The sequence below is a fragment of the Calliphora vicina genome, chromosome X, assembly GCF_958450345.1.
Source record: "Calliphora vicina chromosome X, idCalVici1.1, whole genome shotgun sequence".
NCBI lineage: Eukaryota > Metazoa > Arthropoda > Insecta > Diptera > Calliphoridae > Calliphora > Calliphora vicina.
The window spans coordinates 3,338,215-3,357,954 of record NC_088785.1 but is presented as its reverse complement, the minus strand read 5'-3'; the positions used below and the strand labels follow the sequence as shown (position 1 = coordinate 3,357,954).

General features: G+C 30.2%; 1 protein-coding gene across 3 annotated transcripts in view; it reads left to right on the top strand.

Annotated features, from left to right (window-relative positions):
• The window catches only part of zfh2 (Zn finger homeodomain 2), a 140,856-nt gene that overhangs the window by 87,498 nt on the left and 33,618 nt on the right, over positions 1-19,740 (top strand). For 2 of the 3 annotated variants that reach the window (XM_065514744.1, XM_065514746.1), the window contains 3 exons: positions 2,631-2,778; positions 5,136-7,299; positions 11,298-11,479. In XM_065514744.1, coding sequence (XP_065370816.1) covers positions 2,631-2,778; positions 5,136-7,299; positions 11,298-11,479 — 2,494 coding nt within the window. The remainder of the gene's footprint in view (positions 1-2,630; positions 2,779-5,135; positions 7,300-11,297; positions 11,480-19,740) is intronic. The other variant, XM_065514745.1, reaches the window with a different exon arrangement.

Here is a 19,740-nt window from a genome sequence, read left to right as displayed (position 1 = left end):
GAATTTCCTTAAAAAATGTTTTGGCTTATTTTTTTGATCATTTTCTGTTTTTTCTGTTTCTAATGAATTAATATTATATTTTTGTTTAGTTTTTTAAAAGGGTTTTTGTTTTTACTGTTTATGTAAATGAAATAAATATATTTTTATTGATTTTTTTATGCGATTTTGCTTTGGATTTTTAATTAAAATTTGAATTTATGCGGTTTTTCAGAATTTTGGAACGAATCATTAGTTTTTATATGAAGCTAGAGCATCGTTTTATGCGAATTCAATTTATGCGATTTTTTTTGGAACGCATCTATCGCATAAAACGAGACCTGAGTGTACATACATATATTTGAAAAATAATCATTTTCAATTTGTTTGCTGTTTTCTCAAGCATTTTTATTATAGATGCTAATCCCGATCCCGGTATACACCTAATGTAGGTACACCTAATACAAAACTACTAACGCTATCTCGATACCAAAATTTATTTATTTATTTGTTGATAATAACTTCAAAAATATAGGGGGTAAGATTTTATCGTAAGTCAATGTTTATATTTTACAGTAAACAAATTTTATCGTAAGAGACACACAGTGGTATAGACAAAAAAGAAGGAAATAATTCTGCAACTTCTAAATGGTTAGATTGGTTTGAATGAAACATGCGCAACGAAGAAGTGTTGTCGAGTTTAAGTTTTGAACGTGGACCTCATGCGCCCACCAGGGGCGCGACCAAGGGCCCTCAAAGTAGGACACCTCGGGTATATTACATTTTTAAAACGATATTATTTTTTGGTTTGAGTTCCGATTTCAAAAAAATTTCACATATAGAATCTGTTCATCGAGCACTACAAAACACATAGTAGCTATCAATTATCTCTTATATGAATTAAATTTTCAACATTTTTACCCACCCTACCGATCCCCGATTTTCTCCAGTTTTCCTTTATTTTACTAAAAACACATGTATGGCGATTTTTCGCAAATTTTTTGGGAAAAATAACTTTTTTTCTTTTTAAGTTATCGCAAAAAATTTCTAAGAGGATGTACAAGGAATTTCTACTTTCTGAAAGCTAAGTTTTCATAAAATATTTTAAAGGAAAACAAATTTCCAGAGACCTTTCAAAAAACACCTATTTTTTATGTAAAATAAAACTTTAGGGCAAAAATTCTCAAATCGCATATTCGATATCAAAATATAGTAATCGATGTTTCTAATTATTTTGTAAAGGGTCCCGATAACCCCGACCCTGTTATGGATAGTATAACCAAAAAACTAAAAATTCGCATTTTTGGAATTTGCGGGATTGCTGATAATAAATTTCAAAATTCGTTTTTATTTTTCCATTTTAAATAGAAAAATCTACATAACTGTGAAACATTAAGAACTATTTATAAATAAAAATTTAATTTCAATTCGAAAAATGTTTATCTATGCAAAAATTCAATAAAAAACATTTTTTGTCATATTTTTCAATAAAGTTATAAATATTTTTGAAAAATAGACAAATAGCTTGAAAGAAATTATATTATAGTATATCGCATCATAACATTTTTAATTCTATATATAAATTTCAAAAAAAGCCTTATCCTGTAAAATTTGTGTTTTGTCGCTTACGATAATTTGGCGCTAAGGGCTCGATGTGTACATATTTATTTATCAAATTAAACAATTTCCACCCTGAGTGACAACTTAATATACTATGTATGTTAAATTTTGTATGGAGATTTTATAAATTTAAAAATGTATGATTATGGGCCTAATATTTTACCTGATTTGCGAAAACACCATTCAGGTCTGTCCACAATAACACCAATGTAATATTTTCCCGAATTTCAGATCCTCGTAGTATTTTCTCTAAGAAACAACTGAGTAGACCGTTTATTGTGTTAACCATCCTTTCCTTCAGAGCTTTAATTTGTGGATGTTAAGGAAAGGGTTAAAGTTTTCCGATATTTCCTATAGACTTTGTTTCCTTTTCTAAGTAAATACATACTCACTCGTATATTGAAAAACCATTATAGAAATCGTTATTATTAGAATCGCTTATTAAATTTCGCTCGGTGTGTATGTATGTAATTGGCATGCCTACATAAATGACAATAGACTTATAATTTTATGCTCGGTTACACTGTGATCTCTGTTTTTTTATTTTTTTATTTTTATTTTTCTCCCCAAACTAGAAACTGTTTGTGTAAACTCTTTAAATAACATTTTAATTTGATTCGTTACATTAGGCCAGATTTAATAATGCATTACATTACGACGAATTTAATTTAAATAAAGGCAATTAAGTTGAAATTGTTTTTTTATCGTTGTTGCAAATTATTTCTTGCTTTCAATTTTAATTTCAGGGCAATTTTCTTGAATTTAAAACTAATGCTGAAAGAGAAATTTATAAATTGTATACTACTATAAACTTAACGAATAAACTCTACAGAGTTTTAAAGTTAAACTTACATATTTATAAAAAAAATAAAAAAAACTTGCTAAATACAAACTACTATATTCAGTTTAATGACTTTGTGAGGTATAGCTAGCTGTTTGTGACATTATACAATATTATATTTTAGTTTAGTTTATCATACAAAATTTCTTACGCCATAATTAATCTTTGTGCCGCCGGTCTGTCTCTCTTTCAGAACATTTATACTGATGACAGCTCACCAATGTCCACATCTGATGTTGAAAGTTTTACAGGCAAAATCGTTTGTAACATCGATGGCAGCTCATATATAATCGATGCAGAAAACGCAACATTATCGAGTTTAAACGATAATTCTTTAAGTGGTAAGTAATGTTAAATCTGGCTTAAAAAATACGAAATAACAATTATTAATTTTGACTCCCTTTTCTTGTTTTGCTGTTTGTTTTTCATTTTCATTTTAATTTATTTTTTTATTATTTGTTAATTTTACTAGTGTAGAGGCATTCGCATTAACTTGTTTAAATCTATAATCGATTAATCCACGAATTTATGACAAATAAGTGAGTAAAAACTTTTGATTACGCATACTGTAGATTATTCGAGTAATGTATAGACGATTAATCGAGTCAAGTAAATAAATAAATTTAATCGGATTTCAGTTCAAATTTAAACATTGACAATGTGTGTTCAATATTCATTCTAAGGTCTCTGATACACGGTTGTCATATCTTACAAAGTTGTCAGTAAAAAGTTCAATAAATGGTTAACAACCATATGGGCAATTCCATATCATCGTACGTGACATTTGTTCGCCTGGAATAGATTTGGCAAAAATAAGAGTATCTGAAAAATAATTTGGTCTATGTTAAATTCAGAGGGTACTATATTTTAAAATAATAAAAAGTTCTTTCGAAACATTGTTGTCCAAAATATCGAGCGAATTAAGGGTAGAAATATGCGAAAATATTAGAATCGAGAGAGACGTAATTTTTTGTTTTAATTTCTTACACTAAACGAAATATTTTGCTTTTACAATCCGTCATATTTAAATAAAAACAATCTTTGTATGATTTTACATATAATAAATAAAATTTAATATCGTACGTGACAGATTTATCTCTTATAATAAAACAATATACTATATTCTGTAAATATATGTACACAAAAATTAAAAAATTTAATAGAAAATATACATTCGGTTTCAATAAACAATTTGACAAAAGCAAACAAACAATCAGAGTCAAATTTATTTCATACTACAAGCTAATTGGCAGCCTAGTTTTCGCCGCAATTTTTGCCTAAAACATTAAAAAATTAAATCATCTTGAAAAAAAGTTTCAAGGGTTTTTGTTTTTTAAGTCGTGGTAGCGATTCTCGTGGAATTGCCCATATGTTTCAACATAAGTTCTCAGGTTGTGTTAACGATTTTCTGAGCATTTTTCTGACAATCTGAAAACCGTGTACACGTAGCTTAAGACCTAAGTCGACACTGTTTTTTTTCATTATCCGATTTGTTTAAGATTTCCCCGTTGTACTTTTATATTCAGCCCAATTTTCAGTCCAAAAAATTCCCCGGGAGTTTTTTTCTCTTTTCTCATTTTTCCTCGTTTCTGATTAAGTATAACACTAAAAAATGACAATTACGTTCTGTTTGAAATAATCCATAAAATTTACAAAACTTAAAAATTAGTTGAAAAAGTTGAATTTTTAACTGCTTTAGATTCTAATAAACTTTATTCCGGAAAACAAAAGTTAGTATTTGGATTGACCTCTTACATTGTTTTAGAGTCGTTTGCTTTTAATTCAAATAATTTGGTAGCTTGTGGACCACTGTAGATATCTTCTTGTTAGAAAGATAATTATATGCAGAATAACATTTATCCGATAAATTTCCAGCTATGTGTTCCAATAACTTTTATCGGTGCTACGAGTTTTTAAATTTTTTTTTAGACAAATCCAATTTGTTCTTTCGAAATGGACAAGGTTGAAAGAGTGAGGACCAATGCGTTCCCTTAAACGAGCCAATTTGTATTTCATATGCATTTACGTTATGTTTTCTTTTATGAGCGTATGTCATTCATATATGATAATAAATAATGTATTACAATATTTTAAAATATTTCTATACAAAATTTCAATGAAAATAATGTAAAACTTTGACATTTTTTTTAAATTATTTTATTAGAATTATGTATATAAATATTTTAATCATAGGTAATCCCGTCAAAAGTTTCATCCAAAATAGTACTTTGAATGTTTTTCCAAACGCACAATGGGTCTTTAGATTTACCAAAATTCATATCTTTATATTTCTCTTTTCATTAAAAAAAACTCGCGTTGTTATTCATGGTTTTCATGTATTTATATGTCTTTAAGTGGATTTTTATTGATTGAAAAAAATTCACAAATTCACAAAACATTTTATTAGAAAATGCCTTCATAACTAAATAAATAAAAAAAAAATTAATAAAAAAGTTGTATAGTTTGTGAAATTTTCCAAATTTTGGAAAGTTTTATTATTATATTCTAATTTAATGTTAATTTACCAAGAGAAATGAACCTTTGTCTGTCGGTTGGGTTGTTTTAATTTTCATTTGATGAAATTTTTATAATTTCCCATTATGTTAACGTCTAAGATGCGTTAAAAAAAGTGTATGTTTTAATTGTTTGTTGTAATGTAGCTGATAGTTATTAAAGTAAATTAACAACATTCGTTTAGTTGCAGCTATTTCTGTTACCAATGAAAAAACTTCAACTTCAATATTGCAAACAACGAAAACATCATCATCAAAATCTAGTGTAAATTTAAATATAAACACTCCACAAACCACAACAACATTATCATCTGCAGCTGCAACAACAACAACAACAGATGCGTCAACAGCAGCAGCAGCAAAGAGTTTTTGTTTATCGAGTAAAGAGGACCAGGAACAGGCGCAAAAGCAGCTGCAACAAGCGATAAATCCGAAGATTCATACATTTCGTGTTGTGAGCGCAAATGATGCCAACATACAATTGCGACAGGAAAATAATCTATTCAAAATACAAAAGCCCATTTTAATGTGTTTTATTTGTAAACTTTCATTTGGCATTACCAAATCATTTAGTTTGCATGCAAACACCGAACACGGCCTAGATTTGCAAGACTTGGAAAAACACTTGTTAATGCAACGTGAATACTCGAGTGCCATTATACAAAGAAACATGGATGAGAATCCTCAAATATCGTTTTTGGAACCTGTAGATGTCGATGCGCCTCCACGCATGATTGCATTGGGAACGGCCGACGAAGAATTCAGTGGCATGGAAGCGCAGCTGGACAATGACACAACGAATAACGAACAACAGCAAACTGGAGCTACATCAGCCGTAGCTATCGGTAACGTCGGCACTTCCATCTCAAACACCTCCTCTTTGTCATCAACGTCTGCAACCTCTAGCTCTTCATCGTCACCTTCCTCTTCACCTTTGTCTCCCTGCTGTACGATCAACAGCACTATTACCACCAGCACAACAACTACAATAGCTACAATGAGTGATATACAACAAGTTGCTTCAGCTTCACCGCATGATGACGAACAACTGTCTCCGTGTACGTATGAGAGTACAATGTCAACATTATTAAAATCTCAAGCATCCACATCAACCACTACTACCACTACTTTAGGTTCCTTAAATTTAGATAAATCAAAGACTAACAACTATAATATTAGTGATTTAGCAACAGATAATTTAACCACCTCTCCTACTACTACAACTACTACTACTACTACGACAATGGCCACCTCCACTTCCTCTTCCCTAGCAAAAACATTATCTTTATCATCGACCACGGCAGGGGCAGTGGCAGCAGCAACAACAACAACAACATCACCACCAGCACCAGCACCAACTTCATCATTAGCCCGGACAAGTGAGGTAGATTTTTCGGCGTCTACCGGAAATTTAGCAACAGATGCTATTAGTACTGATAGTTTAGTTAATATTAATAAGTATAATAATGATAATTCCAACAACGATTTCATTGAACCTCAAACACAAGACATCACAAACACTTCGCACTCATCAAATCTAAGTCCAAAATCGCTTCATCTGACTCCTCATCAAGTCTCCACAAGTCTCAACACTAGCATAATGAGTGATTTCTTGCAACAGCATTTACAACGACTCTCAGCTGGTAGAGCAACGGCTGACGAAGATTCTCAACATAAAAACCTCGAAAATGATAACATGAGCTGGTCTCAACCAACGGCGAATACGTTTCCATTACCTGCAACAGCCTCAAATGCCTCAGTCGCTCAAATAAGTTCCTTACACGCCTCATTGGCCGCTTTAAATTCTGAACAAAATACTAGTAGTGTTAAGTTAATTAGTAAGTTCCTCCAACATCAACTAGTTGCTGCACAGCAACAACAACAACAACAGCAGCATCAAAACCAACTCACCTCTCATTCATTAAATCACGCCGAAGCGTATCTAAATCCAATATCAACCGCAGCCACGCCTAGCACCTCTGCCATGCTTAACATCTGTCCAGAGCATCCCGAATTCAAGGGTATCGACTGCAAGACGTGTGAAATGTTAGAAGCTCATCAAACCTATAAATCATCGCCACAAGTAACACCTCAACGTTCGCCCACAAACTCTGGTATTGCAGCAGCTGCTGCGGCCGCTGCAGCCGCAGCCGGCCTTGGTCTGCTATCGGCTGCCAATCAACTTTCCATGTCACCAAATCACTCGCTAAATACCAACAATTTTCCACCGGGTCTTAATGTGTCCCTCAACACGCCGCCTCTCAATAATCCCGGAAGTGCGGCCAGTTTTACCATTGGCGCCTGTTCAGATCATATCAACGGTCGTCCGTTAGGTGTCGAGTGTGCTCGGTAAGTTTTAAGAATTTCTATTGTATTTCAATTTTGTTTTGGACTATCATTTATAGCAAAGTATTTAATATTTATGTATTTGCAAAATAAATGGTTCAACTAATTCAATTTAATGAATAGGTTTAGTATTTGTCCCAAATGTCCCAAAACACAATTATTATAGCGCACAAATATAGTCCTCGACTGCCAGCAAACACAACGTCAAATGTTTGACAAGTGGTGACATCGTTCTTATCTCAAATCTTTAAGAACATTTGAAAAAAACACCCTCAAATTGTTGATAATGCTAGTATTTTTCAATACTATCTAGTAGGGGGTCAGGCGGCATGTATTGCTTTTGTATTGGGACATGTATTCGATACATATGGAATTCCATGTGTATGTCAAAATTTACGTTATACATACGATTCATAATTGCATGTGACATAACCTCTATTAGTTTATATGTTTGTTGTTTTTAACAATATATTTATCTAAAACATTTTTAAATAACAATAAATATACTTAATGCAATGAAACTTATTTTGTTATGATTTTTCTTTACTCTTTTTTGTTTTGTTTTTTTTTTATTTTGCACTCACACAGTGTTGTATTTCAAAATACAACACTGTTTTACACACGAAAATAGAACATACTCTAATTTCAAAAATGTCACGAGTAATACACATGTATTTTACATACACAAAGTTTCATATGGATCACACGGTATGTATATGTTTACATGTGGAAAAATGTCCCAATACATGGCACAAAACACAAGCAATACATGCCGTCGACCCCCCTTTAAGTATTCTCAAACGATTACATTTGGTAGGGCTCTAGCAAGAAATATTTTCTAAAGTCACTTATTCTGATATAATTGCCTATCACCAATGGTAAAGAAAGAAGTTTTTTTTATTTTCGTAATGAAGAAACGGATGAACTCAAACATTAAAACCACGCTTGATTTTTAACACCCTGCCTATACTTGACAGATATTTATTAAAATAATTAATGACGTTTGTTGTCCACACAAAGTTGTCTGAGCAAAAGCACTAACAATTTTGTCACAACGAAGCAATAATACGAATAAATGGAGACTATACCATTTTGATGTTAATCATGACAAAAATTTATCAGGTATAGACATAGGGTAAGGATCGTCAAGCAGATCGAAATAGACCAATGAAATTAAACATCCAAATAAACAAATTTCGGAATGTATGATCTAAATAAGGTATTGGAGGTCAAAGCCCATAAACAGCTTTCAAGTTATAATGCATTCAGTTTTCATTATAATGTATTTTTAAAACCTCAATATGTTCGATGGAAATTTTGTAATCGGATTACAGTTTGTAATTATTAACGTAATTTGTTGGTACACGCAATCTAATTGATCAAAGGATTATTCCCACCGAAGTTGATTGAATCCTTGACAGTTTAACCTTAAAGGCTAAACCACCCAACTAATTTTATTTTGTTGTAGCATTGTTTGGTTTGGCTCTTTCAATATTATTTCATTTTCAATCTCATTAACAATAAGACAGTCTATTGTTTAAAATGTTGTTTTGCATGCTAAGAAAAGGCACAATGCAAAGTGCGAGCATTACAAAGGGCAACAAAATTGAAAAAATGTTGGAGGCTTTTTAAACCACTTCACAATTTTGATGTATTGTGCTTCCAGTAGTACAAAAAAGGTAAAATTTTTAAATTCTATGGATAGATTTTTTTTTAATTTTTTTTTTAAAAGTTGTATACCTACACATTTATTATCCTTTATTTTACGATATGTCCCACTGTGCAATGTCGAACACATTTAATTAAATGGTTTAGTTTTGGAAAAATGGTATAGAAAGTTGGTAAATGTAAACATTACTTGCAAACTATTGAATATTTAGTGCATTTGAGTAAAATTCTGTGCAAAAAAAAGTTATTTCAAAACTTCTTAATTAAGCGGTTTCATTTCTACGGTTGTATATGTTCGTATGTATAGTTTCGTATTGTGATTGGGAACCATGTTAAAAACATGTAATACCGTTTTAAAGTACATGATAACATGTACATTGTTGCAAGAACTTTTCTTTTTTTGTTGTGGCTTAGAAAAATCCCGATGGGATTTGAAATTACATTTCATTTTCTTACCCTCAACCTCAACCCTTCTTTTACGATATGCTGAAGAACATACAATAATTTTTATTTTTATATTGGTCTTTTGTCTTCCTTCAAACAAGTATTGCCTGCATTCATTATAATAAACAATTTCGAAATGGAACACAAAAAAGGGGTTTCCTTTGATTGCCCCAGCATAGCATAATGGTTTCTATTGATAAATTCATTCGTGCGTTAATCAAAGGTTTAATTAATGTTTGAACACAAACTTGTTCAAGTGTTTTAAAGAAATTTGCTCGATGAAATTTTAGCAATATTACAATAACAGAAAAAAATGCTTAATAAACGAAATAAAAGAGAACTGGATTGAGTTGAGCAAAAATCCAAAACAAACCTAAACTATGAAATAAATATAAACAAATAAGAGCGTTACATTCGGCTATGCCGAATCATATATACCTACCACCAATATAATACCGACACCGGTTGTTGTTTTGTATATAAACATTTATCTGGTGCAACCGGTTTGGTCAGTTTTGTATTATCTATTATTAGAAATAAGTTTCCCGCCCCGGCTTCGCCCGGTAGCTTTTACTAATGTTAGTTCTTCAAGTTTCTCCAACCCACATACTCCTGCCAGTGTTTATTTATTTGCAAATAAAATATCTAAATTTGTATTGCATACTTTAGGGAGCTTTTTTATTACAGTTGACTGGACTCAAAAAAAAATTTCCTAGTTTTATCCGGAATTTTTGACTTTTTTTTTCTTTACAAACCATCTCTAGATCGTCTTAGAATTTTATAAGGACCCAGTATATAGTATGTATGTATATATATAATTTAATGGGTTTCCGGAAAATAATTTGATGTGACGGTTGGAGCGAGGACGATATGTTTTGTGTTTCCAACTGGATTTTTTTTTTGTTGTTAATTTGTTTAGCAAAAATCCGCAATAAAATACAACGAATGTGTGTATTAGAGTATCAAAAAAACCGTCAAATTTATAAAACCGGTTTTCGGTTTGAAAAAATCGGTTTCGATTATTGTTTTTTAAAAAAAAACCGATTAAGCGGTTTCGGTTTTTGTCTTAACAGGTTTATATTAATTTTTTATTTAATGGAAATTTAACATTTTTGAATTCTTTATGCAATTATTTTATATCTTACGAAATCTGCTCAATTTTCTATAAAATAAATCAATATTTTTAAAAGTGGTAGAAAATAGATTTCATTTAAACCGGTTAACCGTCTTACAAAAACCGGTTTGTCAAAAAACCGAAAAGTTAAAAAACTGAAACCGGTGGAGTTTACAAAGATGAAAAAGCCGGTTGACCGGTTTTCGGTTTTGGATACTCTAGTATGTATGTTCATATGCGAGCGTAATACTGACTGTCCATCATTTTAAAGGCAGGCGAAATTTGTGTAATTATAGTTTTAGGTGGAGGGCATTCAATATTCCACACAGCCGGATATATTGTTCTAACTTATTTTGCATAGATTCTATAGTTATTTTTTTTAAGTCTAGAGATGTTTAGCCATTCATACTTTCAAAGTGAATTGATGCGGGGTTAAATATGGCAACATCTGTCTGTTAAACAATTTATTTAAAATTCCTGAAAGGCTTCATTAATATGGTCAAGTGGATAAATTAACATTTCAAAGAACTATGCAAAATCAAATCAAACTATGTATTCAAGTGTAGTGGATGAATTGCTTAAGAACCATTTTTTATGTTGTCCCTTACCCCGAGGAAATTGTCTCGTTGCAAGATTCCTTCATGTGTATTGATTTAATACGCACGTTTTAGGATTTTAATTTAAATTGAAAAGTTTTTTTTTACCATTTTTATCCAAGATTTTCTAAACATATTTTCTAATTACTATGATATTATTATTTTTTTCTCAATTTTAGGTGCGAAATGATTTTAAACTCTGCACGTCTTAATAGCAACGTGCAAATGTCAACTCGGAATTCGTGCAAAACCCTTAAATGTCCACAATGCAATTGGCATTACAAATATCAGGAGACTTTGGAAATTCACATGCGTGAAAAACATCCAGATGGAGAATCAGCATGTGGCTATTGTTTAGCAGGTATGCAATTAAGAATCTATTTCCATATTTTCACGCACTCAATTTTGCATTAAGTCTTAAATGCGATTATTCCATTAAAGATTTATACAATAATGGGATCATCTGATTTTGCTAAAAGTCATTTAGATATTTCGTTTTTTTTTTTAAATTTTGAAAAACTAGCGATTTTAATTCATTTTACATAAAATTGATTTAAATATTTAATTAAAAAATTAAATGTTTATTTCTTTAAAATGCATATCCATACATATCTTCTAAACAGACTTGTTATTTATCTGCGACGCGTACTTTCGAGTGGTCATTTATAGCCGAACACGGTCTCAGTAGCAGTATAGCTTTCAAAAACGAAGGTTGGTGTCGCTTTATGAAGCGAAAGACGATGAATATTTAACAAAAACCTTACATTGAATGAATTTAATATGAATTTGTTTGTTTACATTTTTTAATACATACATACATACATACATACATACATACATACATACATACATACATACATACATACATACATACATACATACATACATACATACATACATACATACATACATACATACATACATACATACATACATACATACATACATACATACATACATACATACATACATACATACATACATACATACATACATACATACATACATACATACATACATACATACATACATACATACATACATACATACATACATACATACATACATACATACATACATACATACATACATACATACATACATACATACATACATACATACATACATACATACATACATACATACATACATACATACATACATACATACATACATACATACATACATACATACATACATACATACATACATACATACATACATACATACATACATACATACATACATACATACATACATACATACATACATACATACATACATACATACATACATGCGTCAGTCACATACAAATTAATAAAAACAAAAAATACAATAAAAAAACAAGTAAGAAAGCTATATTCGGCTCTGCCGAATCTTATATACCCTTCACCAAATTATACTTCAAAATACAAATTTTAAATATTTTCATTAGATAGTAATCCAGATATACACACCGTTACAAAAGTATACATACGATCGACTTATTGGGCTTTTTTGTAAACATCTATTATATAAAAATACAAGGCCTGACTCATTCATTCACTCACCACCCACTCACTGATGAGTCAGTGAATGAAAGAGTCAGGCCTTGTATTTTTAAATATATAGATTTTTAAATATATAGGTCAAAAATCGGGGTTATCCTGGTTTTTTCCTCATATCTCAGCCATTTGTGGACCGATTTTTCTGATTTTAAATAGAAAGCATGTCTAACATAATTATTGAAGATTTGGATCCCGAAGATATCTGGGATCTTCAGAAAATTGATTTCAACAGACAGACAGACAGACAGACGGACATGGCTTAATCGACTCCGCTATTTATAAGGATATACGGAATGACAAACTATATATACCCTTCTCACGAAGCTTAAGGGTATAAAAAGAATGACAAACGCAAACCGAATAAAGATTTTTATTTTTTTTTTTATTTTTAAGTTATTCGTTTTTTGACGTCATGATTTTTATCATATTTCTCGCAAATGAAACATAAGGCGCTTTTAATGACATATCTTATGAAATTATATTATGATTATAATTTGTTAATTAAAACTAATTATTTAAAAAAAATTTAAAAAAAAACATACAAATTTTTAATAATTTTTTTTTCTCCATTACCCCACTTGGGGGCATTTGGCTTCCACAAAGCTTCTCCATCTTATCCGAAATGTTGAAGTTGTTGTTTTTCGCGTATTTCCCATGTATATTGCACTGTCCTTCAATCGATTGTTATTATTGCCTTGTGTCAGTTACGTTAATCGGTTATTGATCCAGCTAAGTAGATGATTGGTCTGCTGTAGCTGGTCTAGGATAATTGTGCTGACATCTGTCGTTTCCTAGAAACAATGCCCTCTGTGTATTTGGTGTAGTGGTGGGGAACCTTGCTGATCTTTGATTCCTACCATTTTCTCCCAGGGGGTGGAGGGCTGTCTGACCTTTTCCATGATGTTATCCTCTTTTCCAGGTGGAGGAGCGTTCAGGAGGCTTCTTGGATGGATTGTTTAGAGGGAGGTTAGTTTTAAAAACTCGAAAACCATGATTTAAATTTTTCGTCCTCTGCCAGGGATCGAACCTGGGGTGCTTGGTTTTGTAGGCAAGCACTTTAACCACTACACCATGCCGCCACAGCATTAATTACAAGTTTGAATATTTTTGGAATTACACGATATTTTTAGATACGGCATTGAAAACGCCTTTCATGCTATAAATATTTCATATGTGTATTTTGCGAGAAATGTGAACAGAATCATAAAAATATTAAAAAATAAACTTTTTATCCATTGCACTATGGGTTAAACGGCTACCAAAACTGTGCTAAAGTCCAATTTTTCAAATGCAAATATTAACTAAGTCAGCTTTTTGTTTTTGGTAAATATTAAATTCCGTTTGCAGTCAAAGACATTGCATTATTAATAAATTTTGTTGAAAAGCCTGTATTGCTTTCAAAGTTTCAATTGCATGTTTAAATAATTTCGCGAGTTATAAAGAAGAAAGTGAAAATGGGGAACAATAATTTAAGTAAGTAAGGTTTTTTGTTAAAAAATGTGATAAAAATGTTTAGCTTGCTTGAAATAAAGCCACTTTTTTAACATAACCTTAAAAGTGTTGCGACTGTTGCGACGCAAACAGAAATGAATATATTGAAATGTTATAAACCGATTTTCATTTACATTCAATAGCCATTTTTAGCCGTTTTCGAACAAAACTATATTTTTTAGGTTATTGTTTGAAATTTGCCTTAACGAAAATTCAAAAAAAGAAAAATTTTATGTCGTTTTCAAACATGTAGTGGACAAAATTGAAGTTAACATATTTTCAGATGAAGTTGAGAAGCATATAACCCAAACTATGCATTTTTTATGTCCAAGAATATTAGTCTAAGACCCACCTTAATATGGTACATATAATTTTTTTTGCCCAAGGACGAAGCCTATTGAAACTGGCTGAAATCGGTTCATTATTTCACCTAGCACCCATACAAATGTCCTCCCGTAATTGGACTTTATCGGTCATAAATGTTTAATTTATATAGGTATCTACACAAATTTAGCTCCAAATAAGTTTTATATATACGGAATTCAGGTCACCTAATTTTATGATGATCGGTCCTAAATTAGTCATAGCTCCCGCTTCCGAAAATCACTTTAACGTGCATAAATCACTTAAAATTGTTGGTATACACATAAAATTCAACTCTCGTAAAGAAATTAATCACACGACCTAATTTCATGACGATCGGCCCATAATTGGTCATAACTCCCATATAACCCATTTCCGAAAATCACTCACGAATATAAATTATTGAAATTTTAAAAGAAAAATTATAAAAGCAAATGAGACTCTTACCAAAGTTTCTTTGCAATCTATTTTACTGCATATTACTGACAAATTTTTTGAGATGCAAAAAGACGCTGTAATGGAGGCGGAGTAGACAGATTTTTTAAGCTCCGAATTAATATTAAGCTGTACCTCAGATCCATTAATTTCCACATCATTTTTATATAGGCGCTTACAAAATCGGAAAAGTTCCACACTTCCACCTGAAGTAATTCACTATACCCACCAAGACGATGAAATTAATGAAAGTTAAGAGGACCTTTTTGATTTAAATTTACAAAATGAATTAGTTTTAAGCAATTACTAAAAGTTTTAGTATAATTAAAATAAATTAATGTATTAAGTTTGCATTAACGATTGCAAAAGGGTTAATTTTTGGGCGTTAGTGGATTAAATTCCATTTTTTTTAATAGAATTATTCTTACTTATGAAATTCTTTAAGGTTTTGGTTTGAATACCATGATTTTGTAGTAGTTATTAATTTTGCACAGAAAAAGTAGTCATTTAACCTATAGTGCATTGATCAGCAGCTCACCAAATATTGAAATCAGGACAAACATTTTGAGAAACGGTTTCTTATAATGAATTTTTTGGTGCCACCCTTATGTATACAATTGTATTTACATGAGCCAAACAGATGATATTTCAAATGCCGTTTCCAACAAATCCGAATATAAAGCTCTGACTGGGTTTAAAATAAATTGTAAATACATATTTAACATCTATGATGATAGACTGTCACTTTGACACTTTATTCAGTTGGGTCTTCGTCGAGTCATTAAACATAATAATGGTTTTATTCTCCCGTACCAACAAATCGTCACTTATATTATTTCCACTCGTAGTAATTATAAATGCCTAATGTGAAATATAACAGCAAATAATCCGACACCAGTGACACACTTCCACAGATGATGATGATGTTTATACAGGCACATTACTTCATCACTGATATGTATCATAATTTAAGTTGAACAAATTGAACAAATCAACAGCCGCCAACATTTGACATTTACCCCTTTATAATATTTTAAAATCAAATTGCATACTTGTAATAACAACATCATTAATATAATCACCATTTACATTATCATTGTCATCATTGTCAGCATCAACATCAGCATAAATAATTTCCTTCATTAGTGTTTTGGGTGTATATGCCCACAAAATATTAATGATAATTCCACAATAGAAATTGTTTAAACATGCAAATATGTTTTCTATTCAGTGAGTTCAATCTTCCTACATATAGATACATTCATATGTACTACCGGGACAATCGTACATTTATTTTGGGTTTTTTTTTTATTTAAAAACTACAATATGTAAATGTATTCTCTCCGTATAATCTGAATTATTTTTAATTATTTGTGTTAATTTAAATATTCATGGATGTAACGAAAAGCCAGGAGGGCAGGCACAGATGTGAGGCGCGTCGCACAAGCACGTTTTTACACACTACAACCATAAAAAAGGGTGCAAAATGCAAATTTGTACATATTATCCCTTTTTGAATTTAAACACATTTTTAGCTGCTGATTGGGCTGATGAATACGTAATTAAATGGATTATTTTTTTTTTTAGTGTATTACGGGGCAAATTTTTGACAGTACGTCGTTCTTGATAAATGAGTTCCTTCGCAATCAAGTCATTCCAAAACATTAAGATTTATATGAAAATTTATCATAACTTTATTAAGACATTTTCAGCTTAAAATAATATTTCCCACAAATCATTTGTTGAACATGCATATGAACTTTTTAGTTGAAAATAACCAAAACAAATTCTTCTTTCGTAAAATAAAAATGTAACTATTTTACAATCACATTTTCTAAAAAAAAATACAGGGCAACCAAAAAATATGCACTTAAAAATATTTGGGTTTGGTTTGATTTCAGAGTTTCAATTAAAATTGGTTTTTACAGAATTATATTTCGATTTAAGTTTGATTCAATTCATTTTATTATTGCAATAAATTACTATGTGTTTACTTAAGTTTTCAAACTATCTTAATCAATAGATCAATTAAATTTTTAGGCAGTTTAAAATCAAACTTCTTTTTTTGGTAATTAAATTAAATTTTAAAATTCTTTTTTATAATTTGAATTATGTTTCAAAAACTCGATGGAGAACGTATGCCATTTTTTGGTAAAAAAATTGCAATATATTTTGGAGCATTCAACATCTAAATAAATTCGGTTTTCAAAATTTGTTGGAAATAAATCTGTCATTTCTAAACGACTGGTCCGATCGGTATAAAATTTGACGTGTTACTAAAAGAGCCCTATATATGCTCCAGGGTACACAGAAAGAATTTAATTTCTGATTCAATCAAGAAATTTGCTCAATCAGACAAAATTTTGTTTGAATTAGGACCTATCACAAAATTTGTAAATTCAACAAGAAATTTTGCAAAAATTTAATTGAAAAAAAAAAACAATATTTTTTCACTTATAAAAAGTATGATATTAAATAAAAAAGTTGTTTGAATTTACAACACAATTTCAAAATTTGTTTAAAACAGTAAAATTTTTGTCAGGTCCAAAAAAATTATTTTTAAGCTAAATTGGTATAGAACCAATAAACAAATTTTTAAAAATAATAATATCACAAAAACAAAATAATAAAGAAAACAAAAATAGGAAAATAAAGAAAAAAACTACAAATAAGGAAAGAAAAAGCTAAGTAAAGAAAATAATAATAAATAAACATCTAAAACAATGTTTAATGTTTTTAGATGTTTATCATACATCATACAATTTTTGCAAAGTCTTTGACAAAAACAAAACTACTTATTTAAAAAATATTTTTAACCAAATGAGAATTATATCAACTCATGTTAAAAACACACATGCAAACGAAATTACCGAATGAGAGTAATATGCACATTAGAGTGACAATCAGTTGTATGGAAAAAAAATTTTGTTAAAATTTTGAAGAGTGCCGGGTGGAATATTGTGACACTAGGCCTAAATGTTAAGTGCTGAAAATTTGAGCCAAATTGGGCAACGATTTCTGGACGCGCATCGAGGTCAAAGTTCAGATATATGCAAAATTTTACTGTTAATATGGAATAAATAGGTGAAACTCGTTAACTTTCTGCATTGTTTTCTAGAAATATGTAGATTTATTTATATTAATGAATATTACACTAAAAAAAATTTTTGGAATTTTGGAACAGGGTTAACCCTGTTTCTCCTTTGGTTCAAAATGACCCAAAAACTGTATTATCGCCAAAATTAGAGAAAAATGCAAATTTTTCAGATTTTGAAAAAAATTTTGCTACTAAATAAATACTTTTGCAATTGCATGCAAAAGAATCGAAATGTGTACGTAATTATTGTTGTAATGAGATATAAATGACAAAATTTGGTTAAAAAATTTTAAAGTTAGTACAAATTCGCCAGACCATTAACGTGTTTCAGCCACTTGAACAAACAATTTAGGAAAAAAATTTAGATATTTCGAGAAAAATTAAAATAAAAGCTCATTTCTACTTAAAATATGTCCATATTTACTTGTATATGAGTTTTTGTCTTCGTAGGATACCGTTAACCTATTCGCAGGCATGGCCAAAAAAAAAATTTTTTTAACGGCAGTTTCAAAACTCCATTTTCAAACTTTTAAAAATTTTGTTAAACAAATTTCAGATTTTTTCGATCATCACATTGGGTAAAGCCCAAATAGAGAATAAAAATATGAAAAAATTATGTCAATACCTCTTACAGTTTTTCCGAACCTGCGATTTAAATTTTGCGTTTTTCAAGAAAAACTAATTTTTTGTCCATATTTAGGCGAATGAGTCCAATTTCCTTACTGTTATAAATTTTAAGTAAAACCTATTCATAATATTATAGTCCTTGTAATTTTAAATATGTTCTGAAAGTTTTACTAAAATCGGAAAACGATAACCTTTGAATCGTGAAGGTCAAAGGTAAAAATTTTCAAAATTTGGAATTTCTAATGAAAAGATAGCGAAATGTTATATATTTTTGGGCCGATTTTCATGAAACTTGAGGAAAATATATACTGGGGTCTACAATTTACAACAACAGTGCAAAAATGGATTTTAACCTTTAAGAGGACTTGGGGTCAAAATTGTTGTGTTTTTCGTGATTTTAAAAGTTGAGTGTAATTTGGACCCCAAGTGCTGCTAAGGGTTAATTTCCATTTTTGTGCTGTTATTTTAAATTCTGGACTTTATTTTATATTTTTCTTAAGTTGCATTAAAATCGGCCCAAAAATATATAACATTTCGCTATCTTTTCATTTTTTTAAAAAATAATTATTAAACATGGCTAGAAGATTTCAAAAATATAACATGTGTCTGTCTATATGTTATATTTTTGAAATCGGAACAAAAACAAAGATGTAGAATCGTTTTAAAAATTTAACATCCCCGAGGTGGTGTACTAATTTGGGGACCCCTGGTCGTGCCCATGGTGGGCCCATAAGGCCAAATTCACAATACTTAAACTCGACAACACTTTCTCTTTGCATATGTTAAATTTAATTCAAATCTAACCGTTTAGAAGTTACAGATTAATTTCCCTTTTTTCAATACTACTGTGCGTTGCGTTTTTTATGCTCGGTAATGTACTTTAATTTTTCTTCTGAGTAGCAAGTAGCTAAAATTTAATTTTTTTTAATTTGAATTTTTTAGTTTAAATTTCATTCTGTACAATAAATATTTTCGAAAAAATTCTAAATCTTTATTATGGTGTCTTTAAGAAAGAAAGTTTCTTGTTACCATTAACATAAATAAAACATTTAAGAAATTAAA